The 15,487-nt window shown below is 41.4% G+C and overlaps 1 protein-coding gene across 3 annotated transcripts in view; it reads right to left on the minus strand.

The window, feature by feature from the left end:
* Window positions 1-15,487, minus strand: part of ak8 (adenylate kinase 8) — a 45,785-nt gene that overhangs the window by 29,060 nt on the left and 1,238 nt on the right. Inside the window, exons 2-6 of one of the 3 annotated variants that reach the window (XM_076998201.1) lie at window positions 14,971-15,136; window positions 14,815-14,899; window positions 14,428-14,477; window positions 13,993-14,103; window positions 12,954-13,022 (exon numbers count right to left, since the gene is read on the minus strand). In XM_076998201.1, coding sequence (XP_076854316.1) covers window positions 12,954-13,022; window positions 13,993-14,103; window positions 14,428-14,477; window positions 14,815-14,899; window positions 14,971-15,054 — 399 coding nt within the window. In that variant the 5' untranslated portion in view covers window positions 15,055-15,136. The remainder of the gene's footprint in view (window positions 1-12,953; window positions 13,023-13,992; window positions 14,104-14,427; window positions 14,478-14,814; window positions 14,900-14,970; window positions 15,137-15,487) is intronic. The other 2 variants (XM_076998199.1, XM_076998200.1) reach the window with 2 other exon arrangements.

The following is a 15,487-nucleotide window of genomic DNA, read 5'->3' on the forward strand; positions in this document are numbered from 1 at the left end:
TGTGAGGGTCTGGGGCAGCTTGCAGAGGTTGCCATACCTCACCTGCTAGGGGGCGCTATAACATGCAAAAATTTGCCCCATGCACTCAGATTGGCCGATCCACATGAAACTTGGCAGACATCATCTATGGGCCTCTGGGAACCAGGTCCTAAAGCAGACATGCCATACTTCCAAAATGGCTGACGTAATCGGCCAATCAGTGATCGGCACGCGTTTGACAGGCTTACCATTGGTCGATCTGCACGAAACCTCTTGGGTGTGGACAAGTGCACGCCCCCTATGACATAATCCAGCCGGGTGTCGATTGGCCACTGGGGGGCGCTATTGCAAAAAAAGCAAGTGTATCCCCTACATAATTCCACTTGGGAACATGCAATTGGACTCTTTTGATTCCTTGCAGTAGTGCGAACAACTTTCCCATTACATGTCCTATTAAAAAATGCACAGTTTATTTACAGTTAATAATAGTTTGAAATCATCACTTTTCATACTCCTCCTAGGATTTTCATACTATCATGTCAAGCAAAGTCTTATAATACTCTACAGAGTGTGAAATCAAAAAACAATCCAAAGATTTTGGATTTGAGGACACTTATACCTGCTAAATATTTTTTTAATGGACAGCATCGATACATATAATATTCATATTCTTAAAGCTCTTTCATATTTTATCCAATTCTGACCAAAATGCACAAGCCCATTCAGAATCCCATCCTCAACAAATTTGTCAAGTTTAATCTAAATCGGTTATCGTATGGCTCTACAGTGCAGTATTATATACAATGCATAAAAATGCATGTAAAGTCCCTCTGTCACCTTCTCCTTCTCACACGCACGCAAGCTGAAACTCACACTATCAGTCTCTCTCACACTCTCACCCACATTCCCCCTCCCATCTCTGTGCCCTAAGTAAACATTGCTCTGGCTACCTAGATCTCTCTGTGTCTATTAACCAGGCACACACACATACAGGCGCAAGCAGGCCTTCCTATAGCATTCACAATGACACTTCCCTAGCCATACCCACCCACATCTCAGTGACTAACACATGCTCATACAAACTGATATTCGGCTTCTTTTTTGTCTCTCTCTTACACAAACACACAGACACACACACCTTTATACCTATATGTATGTATAGTTTCTATGTATACTTATGTATGTATGTATTAGTATATGTTGTCATAGTTTGAGTACATACACTACCACACACACACACACACACACACACTTCTACCTAAATGTATGTATAGTTTGTATGCATATCTGTCCAGTCATAACAGTCATGTCAGTCATTTCAGTCCAGTCATATCAGTCATGTCAGTCCAGTCATGTCAGACATAAGTCATGTCAGTCATATCAGTCATGTCATTACAGTGATGCCAGTCATGTCACTCATTCCAGTTATGTCAGTCATATCAGTCATATTACTTTTGTTCATCATGCCAGTGATGTCATTTCAGTCATGCCAGTCATATCAGTTATGTCAGTCATGCCAGTCATGTCAGTCATGTAATGCCAGGCTTTGCAGACTACATTCATACTTTGAATACACGGGCAGTCATGTTAGGCGTGCAAGGTATACAAGGAGTAAATTAACAAAGCATAGTCTCTGGCTCCCTCAATCTCTCTCTGTCGGTGATATAAAGGCCCAATCATGTATGGACACATGCAGGCCTTCCTATATTGTTCACATAGATGCAGCCCTAGCCAGATGTGCTATTTCTGTGTCTCCCTTTCTGACACACGCAGATGTCATCACACACTATCTGTAGAGCACACACTGGCCAAACCCAAACAGCTTCTTTTCACTTTTCGGTCTAAAGGACCTTTTGGGCTTCCTTTTGCCTATTGAGGCCAAAATATGCCTATTTGTGTGTGAACCCGCCAATCGCCGCTTGCGGCTATATTCTTTCTTATTATTCTTTGTCCCATTTTTTGACCTAAAACGTATTGTGCAGCCTAGACCGTAATGCCTAGAAACCCCAAACTTGGCAAAAAGGTTCAGTTAACTCCAAGGACCAGATTCCCATACAGGGACCCAAATTGGCCTGATGGTGGCGCTATAGCAGACCATATTGACTTTTTGTCCATATCTCCTACACCGTAGGTCCTAGAACCAAAATTCCAGTTCCTATGCATTCCTTGACTAAATTCAATAGGACAATTAATATACAACCATTAAGCTCCGCCCACTTAGATTTCGAGTTAATTTGCATAATGTGCAAAATCACACACATCTTTGAGTGCGAACTAGTCCCTGGATGTTTCACATACATGCACATATGTGGTATCAAAACGTTCAGAAGAGTCTGAACTTTAAAATGTATCCAACAAAAATGCTAATTTCTTCACTACCTAGTCAGTATAAGCCAATCAAATGAGGGGGCGTAAATTCAATAGTAAATTTTGCACATATGGAGCTCTAACTTAAGAAAACTTGCATGTAATGAGATGGCACTTCACAGACAGCTTCCGTGTGAGGGTCTGGGGCACCTCGCAGAGGTTGCCATACCTCACCTGCTAGGGGGCGCTATAACATGCAAAAATTTGCCCCATGCACTCAGATTGGCCGATCCACATGAAACTTGGCAGACATCATCTATGGGCCTCTGGGAACCAGGTCCTAAAGCAGACATGCCATACTTCCAAAATGGCTGACGTAATCGGCCAATCAGTGATCGGCACGCGTTTGACAGGCTTACCATTGGTCGATCTGCACGAAACCTCTTGGGTGTGGACAAGTGCACGCCCCCTATGACATAATCCAGCCGGGTGTCGATTGGCCACTGGGGGGCGCTATTGCAAAAAAAGCAAGTGTATCCCCTACATAATTCCATCTTTTGATTCCTTGCAGTAGTGCGAACAACTTTCCCATTACATGTCCTATTAAAAAATGCACAGTTTATTTACAGTTAATAATAGTTTGAAATCATCACTTTTCATACTCCTCCTAGGATTTTCATACTATCATGTCAAGCAAAGTCTTATAATACTCTACAGAGTGTGAAATCAAAAAACAATCCAAAGATTTTGGATTTGAGGACACTTATACCTGCTAAATATTTTTTTAATGGACAGCATCGATACATATAATATTCATATTCTTAAAGCTCTTTCATATTTTATCCAATTCTGACCAAAATGCACAAGCCCATTCAGAATCCCATCCTCAACAAATTTGTCAAGTTTCATCTAAATCGGTTATCGTATGGCTCTACAGTGCAGTATTATATACAATGCATAAAAATGCATGTAAAGTCCCTCTGTCACCTTCTCCTTCTCACACGCACGCAAGCTGAAACTCACACTCTCAGTCTCTCTCACACTCTCACCCACATTCCCCCTCCCATCTCTGTGCCCTAAGTAAACATTGCTCTGGCTACCTAGATCTCTCTGTGTCTATTAACCAGGCACACACACATACAGGCGCAAGCAGGCCTTCCTATAGCATTCACAATGACACTTCCCTAGCCATACCCACCCATATCCCAGTGACTAACACATGCTCATACAAACTGATATTTGGCTTCTTTTTTGTCTCTCTCTCACACAAACACACAGACACACACACACCTTTATACCTATATGTATGTAGTTTCTATGTATACTTATGTATGTATGTATTAGTATATGTTGTCATAGTTTGAGTACATACACTACCACACACACACACACACACACACACACACACACACTTCTACCTAAATGTATGTATAGTTTGTATGCATATCTGTCCAGTCATAACAGTCATGTCAGTCCAGTCATGTCAGTCATTTCAGTCCAGTCATATCAGTCATGTCAGTCCAGTCATGTCAGACATAAGTCATGTCAGTCATATCAGTCATGTCATTACAGTCATGCCAGTCATGTCACTCATTCCAGTTATGTCAGTCATATCAGTCATATTACTTTTGTTCATCATGCCAGTGATGTCATTTCAGTCATGCCAGTCATATCAGTTATGCCAGTCATGCCAGTCATGCCAGTCATGTCAGTCATGTAATGCCAGGCTTTGCAGACTACATTCATACTTTGAATACACGGGCAGTCATGTTAGGCGTGCAAGGTGTGCAAGGAGTGAATTAACAAAGCATAGTCTCTGGCACCCTCAATCTCTCTCTGTCTGTAATATACAGGCCCAATCATGTATAGACAAATGCAGGCCTTCCTATATTGTTCACATAGATGCAGCCCTAGCCAGATGTGCTATTTCTGTGTCTCCCTTTCTGACACACGCAGATGTCATCACACTCTATCTGTAGAGCACACACTGGCCAAACCCAAACAGCTTCTTTTCACTTTTAGGTCTAAAGGACCTTTTGGGCTTCCTTTTGCCTATTGAGGCCAAAATATGCCTATTTGTGTGTGAACCCGCCAATCGCCGCTTGCGGCTATTTAGGGTTCACACACATAGTGTGGGAACCCTATTGTAATTGCTCGAGTTTTTCTTCTTATTATTATTATTTTTCAGGCTGTAAAACGCATACTGCAGCCTAGACTGTAAGGCCCAGAAACACCAAACTTGTCAGACAGGTGCACCAGAGGTGCAATGAGGGAAACCCAGACAATGACCCACATTGGCCTGATGGTGGCGCTATAGCGCAGCATTTTGCGTTTTGGTCCATATCTCCTACACCGTAGGTCATAGAAACGAAATTCCACTTCTGATGGATTCCTTGGCTCAAACCAAACAAAAAAGCCTCTAGGACCCTTTAGCTCCGCCCACTTAGATTTCGAGTTAATTTGCATAATGTGCAAAATCACACACATCTTTGAGCGCGAACTAGTCCCTGGATTTTTCACATACATGCACATATGTGGTATCAAAACGTTCAGAAGAGTCTGAACTTTAAAATGTATCCAACAAAAATGCTAATTTCTTCACTACCTAGTCAGTATAAGCCAATCAAATGAGGGGGCGTAAATTCAATAGTAAATTTTGCGCATATGGAGCTCTAACTTAAGAAAACTTGCATGTAATGAGATGGCACTTCACATACAGCTTCCCTGTGAGGGTCTGGGGCAGCTCGCAGAGGTTGCCATACCTCACCTGCTAGGGGGCGCTATAACATGCAAAAATTTGCCCCATGCACTCAGATTGGCTGATCCACATGAAACTTGGCAGACATCATCTATGGGCCTCTGGGAACCAGGTCCTAAAGCAGACATGCCATACTTCCAAAATGGCTGATGTAATCGGCCAATCAGTGATCGGCACGCGTTTGACAGGCTTACCATTGGTCGATTTGCACGAAACATCTTGGGTGTGGACAAGTGCACACCCCCTATGACATAATCCAGCCAGGTGTCGATTGGCCACTGGGGGGCGCTATTGCAAAAAAAGCAAGTGTATCCCCTACATAATTCCACTTGGGAACATGCAATTGGACTCTTTTGATTCCTTGCAGTAGTGCGAACAACTTTCCCATTACATGTCCTATTAAAAAATGCACAGTTTATTTACAGTTAATAATAGTTTGAAATCATCACTTTTCATACTCCTCCTAGGATTTTCATACTATCATGTCAAGCAAAGTCTTATAATACTCTACAGAGTGTGAAATCAAAAAACAATCCAAAGATTTTGGATTTTAGGACACTTATACCTGCTAAATATTTTTTTAATGGACAGCATCGATACATACAATATTCATATTCTTGAAGCTCTTTCATATTTTATCCAATTCTGATCAAAATGCACAAGCCCATTCAGAATCCCATCCTGAACAAATTTGTCAAGTTTCATCTAAATCGGTTATCGTATGGCTCTACAGTGCAGTATTATATACAATGCATAAAAATGCATGTAAAGTCCCTCTGTCACCTTCTCCTTCTCACACGCACGCAAGCTGAAACTCACACACACTCAGTCTCTCTCACACTCTCACCCACATTCCCCCTCCCATCTCTGTGCCCTAAGTAAACATTGCTCTGGCTACCTAGATCTCTCTGTGTCTATTAACCAGGCACACACACATACAGGCGCAAGCAGGCCTTCCTATAGCATTCACAATGACACTTCCCTAGCCATACCCACCCATATCTCAGTGACTAACACATGCTCATACAAACTGATATTTGGCTTCTTTTTTGTCTCTCTCTCACACAAACACACAGACACACACACCTTTATACCTGTATGTATGTATAGTTTCTATGTATACTTATGTATGTATGTATTAGTATATGTTGTCATAGTTTGAGTACATACACTACCACACACACACTTTTACCTAAATGTATGTAAAGTTTGTATGCATATCTATAGTATATGTATAGTATATGTCAGTCATGCCAGTGATGTCAGTTACATTAGTCATGTCAGTCATGCCAGTCATGTAAGTCATGTCATGCCAATCATTTCAGTCCAGTCATATCAGTCCAGTCATATCAGTCATGTCAGTCAAATCATCAAATCATTACAGTCATGCCAGTTATGTCAGTCATGCCAGTCATGTCAGTCATGTAATGCCAGGCTTTGCAGACTACATTCATACTTTGAATACACGGGCAGTCATGTTAGGCGTGCTAGGTGTACAAGGAGTGAAATAACAAAACATAGTCTCTGGCTCCCTCAATCTCTCTCTGTCAGTAATATACAGGCCCAATCATGTATAGACAAGTGCAGGCCTTCCTATACTGTTCACATAGATGCAGCCCTAGCCAGATGTGCTATTTCTGTGTCTCCCTTTCTGACACACGCAGATGTCATCACACTCTATCTGTAGAGCACACACTGGCCAAACCAAAACAGCTTCTTTTCACTTTTAGGTCTAAAGGACCTTTTGGGCTTCCTTTTGCCTATTGAGGCCAAAATGCCTATTGGTGTGTGAACCCGCCAATCGCCGCTTGCGGCTATATTTCTTTCTTATTATTATTCTTTGTCCCATTTTTTGACCTAAAACGTATTGTGCAGCCTAGACCGTAATGCCTAGAAACCCCAAACTTGGCAAAAAGGTTCAGTTAACTCCAAGGACCAGATTCCCATACAGGGACCCAAATTGGCCTGATGGTGGCGCTATAGCAGACCATATTGACTTTTTGTCCATATCTCCTACACCGTAAGTCCTAGAACCAAAATTCCAGTTCCTATACATTCCTTGACTAAATTCAATAGGACAATTAATATACAACCATTAAGCTCCGCCCACTTAGATTTCGAGTTAATTTGCATAATGTGCAAAATCACACACATATTTGAGCGCAAACTAGTCCCTGGATTTTTCACATACATGCACATATGTGGTATCAAAACGTTCAGAAGAGTCTGAACTTTAAAATCTATCCAACAAAAATGCTAATTTCTTCACTACCTAGTCAGTATAAGCCAATCAAATGAGGAGGCGTAAATTCAATAGTAAATTTTGCGCATATGGAGCTCTAACTTAAGAAAACTTGCATGTAATGAGATGGCACTTCACAGACAGCTTCCCTGTGAGGGTCTGGGGCAGCTCGCAGAGGTTGCCATACCTCACCTGCTAGGGGGCGCTATAACATGCAAAAATTTGCCCCATGCACTCAGATTGGCCGATCCACATGAAACTTGGCAGACATCATCTATGGGCCTCTGGGAACCAGGTCCTAAAGCAGACACTCCATACTTCCAAAATGGCTGACGTAATCGGCCAATCAGTGATCGGCACGCGTTTGACAGGCTTACCATTGGTCGATCTGCACGAAACCTCTTGGGTGTGGACAAGTGCACGCCCCCTATGACATAATCCAGCCAGGTGTCGATTGGCCACTGGGGGGCGCTATTGCAAAAAAAGCAAGTGTATCCCCTACATAATTCCACTTGGGAACATGCAATTGGACTCTTTTGATTCCTTGCAGTAGTGCGAACAACTTTCCCATTACATGTCCTATTAAAAAATGCACAGTTTATTTACAGTTAATAATAGTTTGAAATCATCACTTTTCATACTCCTCCTAGGATTTTCATACTATCATGTCAAGCAAAGTCTTATAATACTCTACAGAGTGTGAAATCAAAAAACAATCTAAAGATTTTGGATTTGAGGACACTTATACCTGCTAAATATTTTTTTAATGGACAGCATCGATACATATAATATTCATATTCTTAAAGCTCTTTCATATTTTACCCAATTCTGACCAAAATGCACAAGCCCATTCAGAATCCCATCCTGAACAAATTTGTCAAGTTTCATCTAAATCGGTTATCGTATGGCTCTACAGTGCAGTATTATATACAATGCATAAGAATGCATGTAAAGTCCCTCTGTCACCTTCTCCTTCTCACACGCACGCAAGCTGAAACTCACACTCTCAGTCTCTCTCACACTCTCACCCACATTCCCCCTCCCATCTCTGTGCCCTAAGTAAACATTGCTCTGGCTACCTAGATCTCTCTGTGTCTATTAACCAGGCACACACACATACAGGCGCAAGCAGGCCTTCCTATAGCATTCACAATGACACTTCCCTAGCCATACCCACCCATATCTCAGTGACTAACACATGCTCATACAAACTGATATTTGGCTTCTTTTTTGTCTCTCTCTCACACAAACACAGACACACACACCTTTATACCTATATGTATGTATAGTTTCTATGTATACTTATGTATGTATGTATTAGTATATGTTGTCATAGTTTGAGTACATACACTACCACACACACACACACACACTTCTACCTAAATGTATGTAGTTTGTATGCATATCTATAGTATATGTATAGTATATGTAAGTCATGCCAGTGATGTCAGTCATATCAGACATGCCAGTCATGTTCTGCCAGTCATGTAAGTCATGTCATGCCAATCATTTCAGTCCAGTCATATCAGTCATTTCAGTCCAGTCATATCAGTCATGTCAGTCAAATCATCAAATCATTACAGTCATGCCAGTTATGTCAGTCATATCAGTCATGTTAATTTTGTTCGTCATGGCAGTGATGTCATTCCAGTCATGCCAGTCATGTCAGTCATGTAATGCCAGGCTTTGCAGACTACATTCATACTTTGAATACATGGGCAGTCATGTTAGGCATGCTAGGTGTGTAAAGAGTGAATTAACAAAGCATAGTCTCTGGCTCCCTCAATCTATCTCTGTCGGTGATATACAGGCCCAATCATGTATAGACACATGCAGGCCTTCCTATATTGTTCACATAGATGCAGCCCTAGCCAGATGTGCTGTTTCTGTGTCTCCCTTTCTGACACATGCAGATGTCATTACACACTATCTGTAGAGCACACACTGGCCAAACCCAAACAGCTTCTTTTCACTTTTAGGTCTAAAGGACCTTTTGGGCTTCCTTTTGCTTATTGTGTGTGTGAACCCGCCTATCGCCGCTTGCGGCTATATTTCTTATTTTTCTTATTCTTTTGCCCATTTTTTGACATAAAATGCATCGTGCAGCCTAGACCGTAATGCCTAGAAAACCCAATCTTGGCAAAAAGGTTCAGTTACCTCCAAGGACCAGATTCCCATACAGGGACCCCAAATTGGCCTGATGGTGGCGCTATAGCAGACCATATTGACTTTTTGTCCATATCTCCTACACCGTAGGTCCTAGAACCAAAATTCCAGTTCCTATGCATTCCTTGACTAAATTCAATAGGACAATTAATATACAACCATTAAGCTCCGCCCACTTAGATTTCGAGTTAATTTGCATAATGTGCAAAATCACACACATCTTTGAGCGCGAACTAGTCCCTGGATTTTTCACATACGTGCACATATGTGGTATCAAAACGTTCAGAAGAGTCTGAACTTTAAAATGTATCCAACAAAAATGCTAATTTCTTCACTACCTAGTCAGTACAAGCCAATCAAATGAGGGGGCGTAAATTCAATAGTAAATTTTGCACATATGGAACTCTAACTTAAGAAAACTTGCATGTAATGAGATGGCACTTCACAGACAGCTTCCGTGTGAGGGTCTGGGGCAGCTCGCAGTGGTTGCCATACCTCACCTGCTAGGGGGCGCTATAACATGCAAAAATTTGCCCCATGCACTCAGATTGGCCGATCCACATGAAACTTGACAGACATCATCTATGGGCCTCTGGAAACCAGGTCCTAAAGCAGACATGCCATACTTCCAAAATGGCTGACGTAATCGGCCAATCAGTGATCGGCACGCGTTTGACAGGCTTACCATTGGTCGATCTGCACGAAACCTCTTGGGTGTGGACAAGTGCACGCCCCCTATGACATAATCCAGCCGGGTGTCGATTGGCCACTGGGGGGCGCTATTGCAAAAAAAGCAAGTGTATCCCCTACATAATTCCACTTGGGAACATGCAATTGGACTCTTTTGATTCCTTGCAGTAGTGCGAACAACTTTCCCATTACATGTCCTATTAAAAAATGCACAGTTTATTTACAGTTAATAATAGTTTGAAATCATCATTTTTCATACTCCTCCTAGGATTTTCATACTATCATGTCAAGCAAAGTCTTATAATACTCTACAGAGTGTGAAATCAAAAAACAATCCAAAGATTTTGAATTTGAGGACACTTATACCTGCTAAATATTTTTTTAATGGACAGCATCGATACATATAATATTCATATTCTTAAAGCTCTTTCATATTTTACCCAATTCTGACCAAAATGCACAAGCCCATTCAGAATCCCATCCTGAACAAATTTGTCAAGTTTCATCTAAATCGGTTATCGTATGGCTCTACAGTGCAGTATTATATACAATGCATAAGAATGCATGTAAAGTCCCTCTGTCACCTTCTCCTTCTCACACGCACGCAAGCTGAAACTCACACTCTCAGTCTCTCTCACACTCTCACCCACATTCCCCCTCCCATCTCTGTGCCCTAAGTAAACATTGCTCTGGCTACCTAGATCTCTCTGTGTCTATTAACCAGGCACACACACATACAGGCACAAGCAGGCCTTCCTATAGCATTCACAATGACACTTCCCTAGCCATACCCACCCATATCTCAGTGACTAACACATGCTCATACAAACTGATATTTGGCTTCTTTTTTGTCTCTCTCTCTCACACAAACACACAGACACACACACCTTTATACCTATATGTATGTATAGTTTCTATGTATACTTATGTATGTATGTATTAGTATATGTTGTCATAGTTTCAGTACATACACTACCACACACACACACACACACACACACACACACACACACACACACACTTCTACCTAAATGTATGTATAGTTTGTATGCATATCTGTCCAGTCATAACAGTCATGTCAGTCCAGTCATGTCAGTCATTTCAGTCCAGTCATATCAGTCATGTCAGTCCAGTCATGTCAGACATAAGTCATGTCAGTCATATCAGTCATGTCATTACAGTCATGCCAGTCATGCCACTCATTCCAGTTATGTCAGTCATATCAGTCATATTACTTTTGTTCATCATGCCAGTGATGTCATTTCAGTCATATCAGTTATGTCAGTCATGCCAGTCATGTCAGTCATGTAATGCCAGGCTTTGCAGACTACATTCATACTTTGAATACACGGGCAGTCATGTTAGGCGTGCAAGGTGTGCAAGGAGTGAATTAACAAAGCATAGTCTCTGGCACCCTCAATCTCTCTCTGTCTGTAATATACAGGCCCAATCATGTATAGACACAATATAGGCCTTCCTATATTGTTGTGTGTGTTTTTGTTGTGTGTGTTTTTGTTGTGTGTGTGTTTGCTTTTTTTTGTCATGATCTACATATTTCTCTGGACGCTTGCGTGGCAAAAACTGACACTTGAGAGGAAAGAGGAAGAGAGAGGGGAGGGGTCCAGGAGTGAGAGGGGAGGAGTCCAGGAGTGAGAGGGGAGGAGTCCAGGAGTGAGAGGGGAGGGGTCCAGGAGTGAGAGGGGAGGAGTCCAGGAGTGAGAGGGGAGGAGTCCAGGAGTGAGAGGGGAGGGTCCAGGAGTGAGAGGGGAGGGGTCCAGGAGTGAGAGGGGAGGGGTCCAGGAGTGAGAGGGGAGGAGTCCAGGAGTGAGAGGGGAGGTGTCCAGGAGTGAGAGGGGAGGGGTCCAGGAGTGAGAGGGGAGGAGTCCAGGAGTGAGAGGGGAGGGTCCAGGAGTGAGAGGGGAGGGTCCAGGAGTGAGAGGGGAGGGGTCCAGGAGTGAGAGGGGAGGGGTCCAGGAGTGAGAGGGGAGGTGTCCAGGAGTGAGAGGGGAGGGGTCCAGGAGTGAGAGGGGAGGTGTCCAGGAGTGAGAGGGGAGGGGTCCAGGAGTGAGAGGGGAGGTGTCCAGGAGTGAGAGGGGAGGGGTCCAGGAGTGAGAGGGGAGGTGTCCAGGAGTGAGAGGGGAGGGGTCCAGGAGTGAGAGGGGAGGGGTCCGGGAGTGAGAGGGGAGGTGTCCGGGAGTGAGAGGGGAGGGGTCCAGGAGTGAGAGGGGAGGTGTCCAGGATGCTGGGACAGGACGCATGACATGATGCGATGGGAGGATGAATGAAGGACTGAGAGAGTGGAGTGGACCACACAGCTGGACAGAAGACACTTTGGTAGCGTTAGGGAGGTGATCAGCTGAGCTTTAAAGGCTGGAGGGGCCAGTGACGAAGGGCTCATTAAAGAAACACACACACTAGTCTCAAAGAAATATCACTGTGTCACCTCAGGGAACACAAATACACACACGGGTGAATAAGATATTGTGGAACACCCACAGATACACACACACACAGGGCACCAAACGCTTGATTTGGACATTTGCTGTTGCCTACAAAACCGTATGAAAAAGTGTCAATTTAGTATTCTTATTGTTTTACTTTTATAGCACGTTTTTATTTACATTTTATTTTTTGGTCCCAGTAATGCAAAAAAGTAAAATTTAAAAATTCTAACCCTAAGCCTTTAATGACGAGGCACTTAGATGTGCAGTGACAGTGTGTGTGTGTGTGTGTGTGTGTGTGTGTGTGTGTGTGTGTGTGTGAGTGTGTGTGTGTGTGTGTGTGTGTGTGAGGATCTCCCATACAACTCACCCGCCTCACACAGTCACTCCTCCACAGACGCTGCTGTATCAATTTTATCCAAAGGTCTTGAGGGACTTCCTATCAGAAACAGAAATAATAATCAGTAAAATATCTGAAATATATATCTATATATAAAATATATACATTTATTATTAATCAGTAAAATATCTGAAATATATATCTATATATAAAATATATACATTTATTATTAATCAGTAAAATATCTGAAATATATATCTATATATAAAATATATACATTTATTTTATTACTGTTTGTCTCAAAAGTAAGGTGAACAATTAACAAAGACCAGTTGAATTCAGAAGTTTGTCACAATTTTTTATGTTAAGAGAATTGCAGCCTTACTGAGTTGTGTGATAGCCATAGAAATTTTATTTTTTACCATTCTGACATTAAGGTGTAAATACAAAAACGATTAAAAATAATATTTAAAAGAATATTGTGTGTCTGTACATTAATAAAAAAAATCCTCACACATATTCAAAATTATTGGTTTGGATCAGTCATCCAAACAAAACAATTACTATCAAATAATACAGTTCAAATACTGTGAATCACCTGATTAACGCCTGACTGCCTTTAATTATGTAATCCATTATGGATTCAGTGAAAGTGGTAATAATTGCCTTTTTGAGGTGTGTTATTTTAAAAATCAAGGCCATGCTGAGTGTAAGTGGGAGATCGTTAGAATAATTAAACCACTGGGAAAAGCACATATCTCTTTCTTCTGTCATACTTAACTTTTTCTGTTTTACATGTTAACACGTTTGCATGACATTTGCATTATCAGACCAAAGACAGCAGACAAAAACAGCAAAAACACTTCTAGCTCAGATAAATCTGTCACGATTGAGTCTGCACAGGAACAGCAGTCATGGAAACACCATGTCAAACACCAAGTCCAAAACCAAACGAACTAAACGATTATTAAAGCCTGGTTTCTTTTAGAAGATATCTGGAGTCTGCGTGCTACTTTCACAGATATTTACAGAGACAGAAAAGAACTAGAAGCAGGTGCTGAAGTCCCACCTGATTCTCTTCTCTATACTTCTGTGCAGCCCTGGTGAGGTCAGTGTCATCCTTAAGGATATCGCTGGCAGTTACATGAATAGCACCAATGCACTCACACAACTTTTTTGCCTGTGGCAAAGCAAAAGATCCATTTGAAACAGCATATAAGATGGAAGGAGACAGGAAGGGTTGAGGATTAGAACCGAGGCTCCCAGATGGAGGACACATCACGATGGGAAAATAGCAAGACAGAAGAATGATCTTACCTGCTTCATCCTTCATATTAAATGTACATGTAACCATTAGAGGAGCTCAATCAAAATCACATTTATATGCAAGATATTTAAACTATGCTAAATACAAAAAAGAAATTGATGATAATAAATTTGGCATTTACAAAACAAGATAGGATCACTTTAGAAAGGTAAACGTTAAATTACATAAAAGACTTACTAAGGTTCGTTTCCCAGACGCTGGTGGACCCAGAAGCATAACCCTTGGGACTAAAAACACATTTTTAAATAAGAGATTTTCAAAAGATTACCTGTCAAATCAAATTGAGGTAAGTCATTTACATTCCAATGAAATATCCGAGTAATAATCACTGTTTTTCATACTTTGTGGAATAACAATTTTACACACCAGATTCATACAATTTTCATCTGTTTTATGCTGTATAATGGTAAGAGTGCGCCATCTGGTGGCAGTTTTACGATCCTAAAAATTACAATAGGTTTACAATGGGAATTAGATGTACTTAATTAACTTATGCCTGAATCTGAATTTAGAGAAACATTTAATTCAAAACCTGAACATTGTAGAAACTAACCGAACATTCACCTTCAATATTTTCTCTTTTCAGCAGTCCTATCAGGTACTGAATGGGATCTCTTGGCTTATCAACGATGAGGTTTCTCATCAGTGTCTGCATGAGAGAAAAGGTGATTAATGTTTCATTTCACAGAATAAGCCTATAAAGTGCAGAATGCCACATACCTGAATGAGGTCGAATATTTCATGTTTCTCTGCATAAACAGCCATTTCAGGGGGGATTCTTAAAGGTTTCACTGTTGCATCCATCCTTAGCAATGACAATGTATTTACTACCAAGGTAGATTACATTAAATTAGATTCTATAATAATATAATCATTAATATCTGCTCTGTGAAGACATGAAGAGAGAGACAAAATGAGAAGATGCATAGATTATGCTTTGTATGTATTTTGCTAACTGAATCCAGTTATGTTTTCAGAATTTCCCATAGATTCACCCATACTGGTTTTACTCCAGTATATTCACATGGTATTATGTATAGTATGGAAAAGGAGCTTTATGGAAAGTGGATCTCCTCTGTGTTGGTAAGTTATTGCCAAGGGCTCAAGAGGGATAGAGCGATGCTTCTGAAGATTCGTAGAGATATTAATTAGTCATTGATATTTTTTTTTTTTGATATTTAAGTTTTAAGGCAGTCATGGCCTGGCGGTTAGGGAACTGGTCTTGTGACTGGAGGGT

This window comes from Brachyhypopomus gauderio, chromosome 3, assembly GCF_052324685.1.
Source record: "Brachyhypopomus gauderio isolate BG-103 chromosome 3, BGAUD_0.2, whole genome shotgun sequence".
NCBI classification, from domain to species: Eukaryota; Metazoa; Chordata; class Actinopteri; order Gymnotiformes; family Hypopomidae; genus Brachyhypopomus; species Brachyhypopomus gauderio.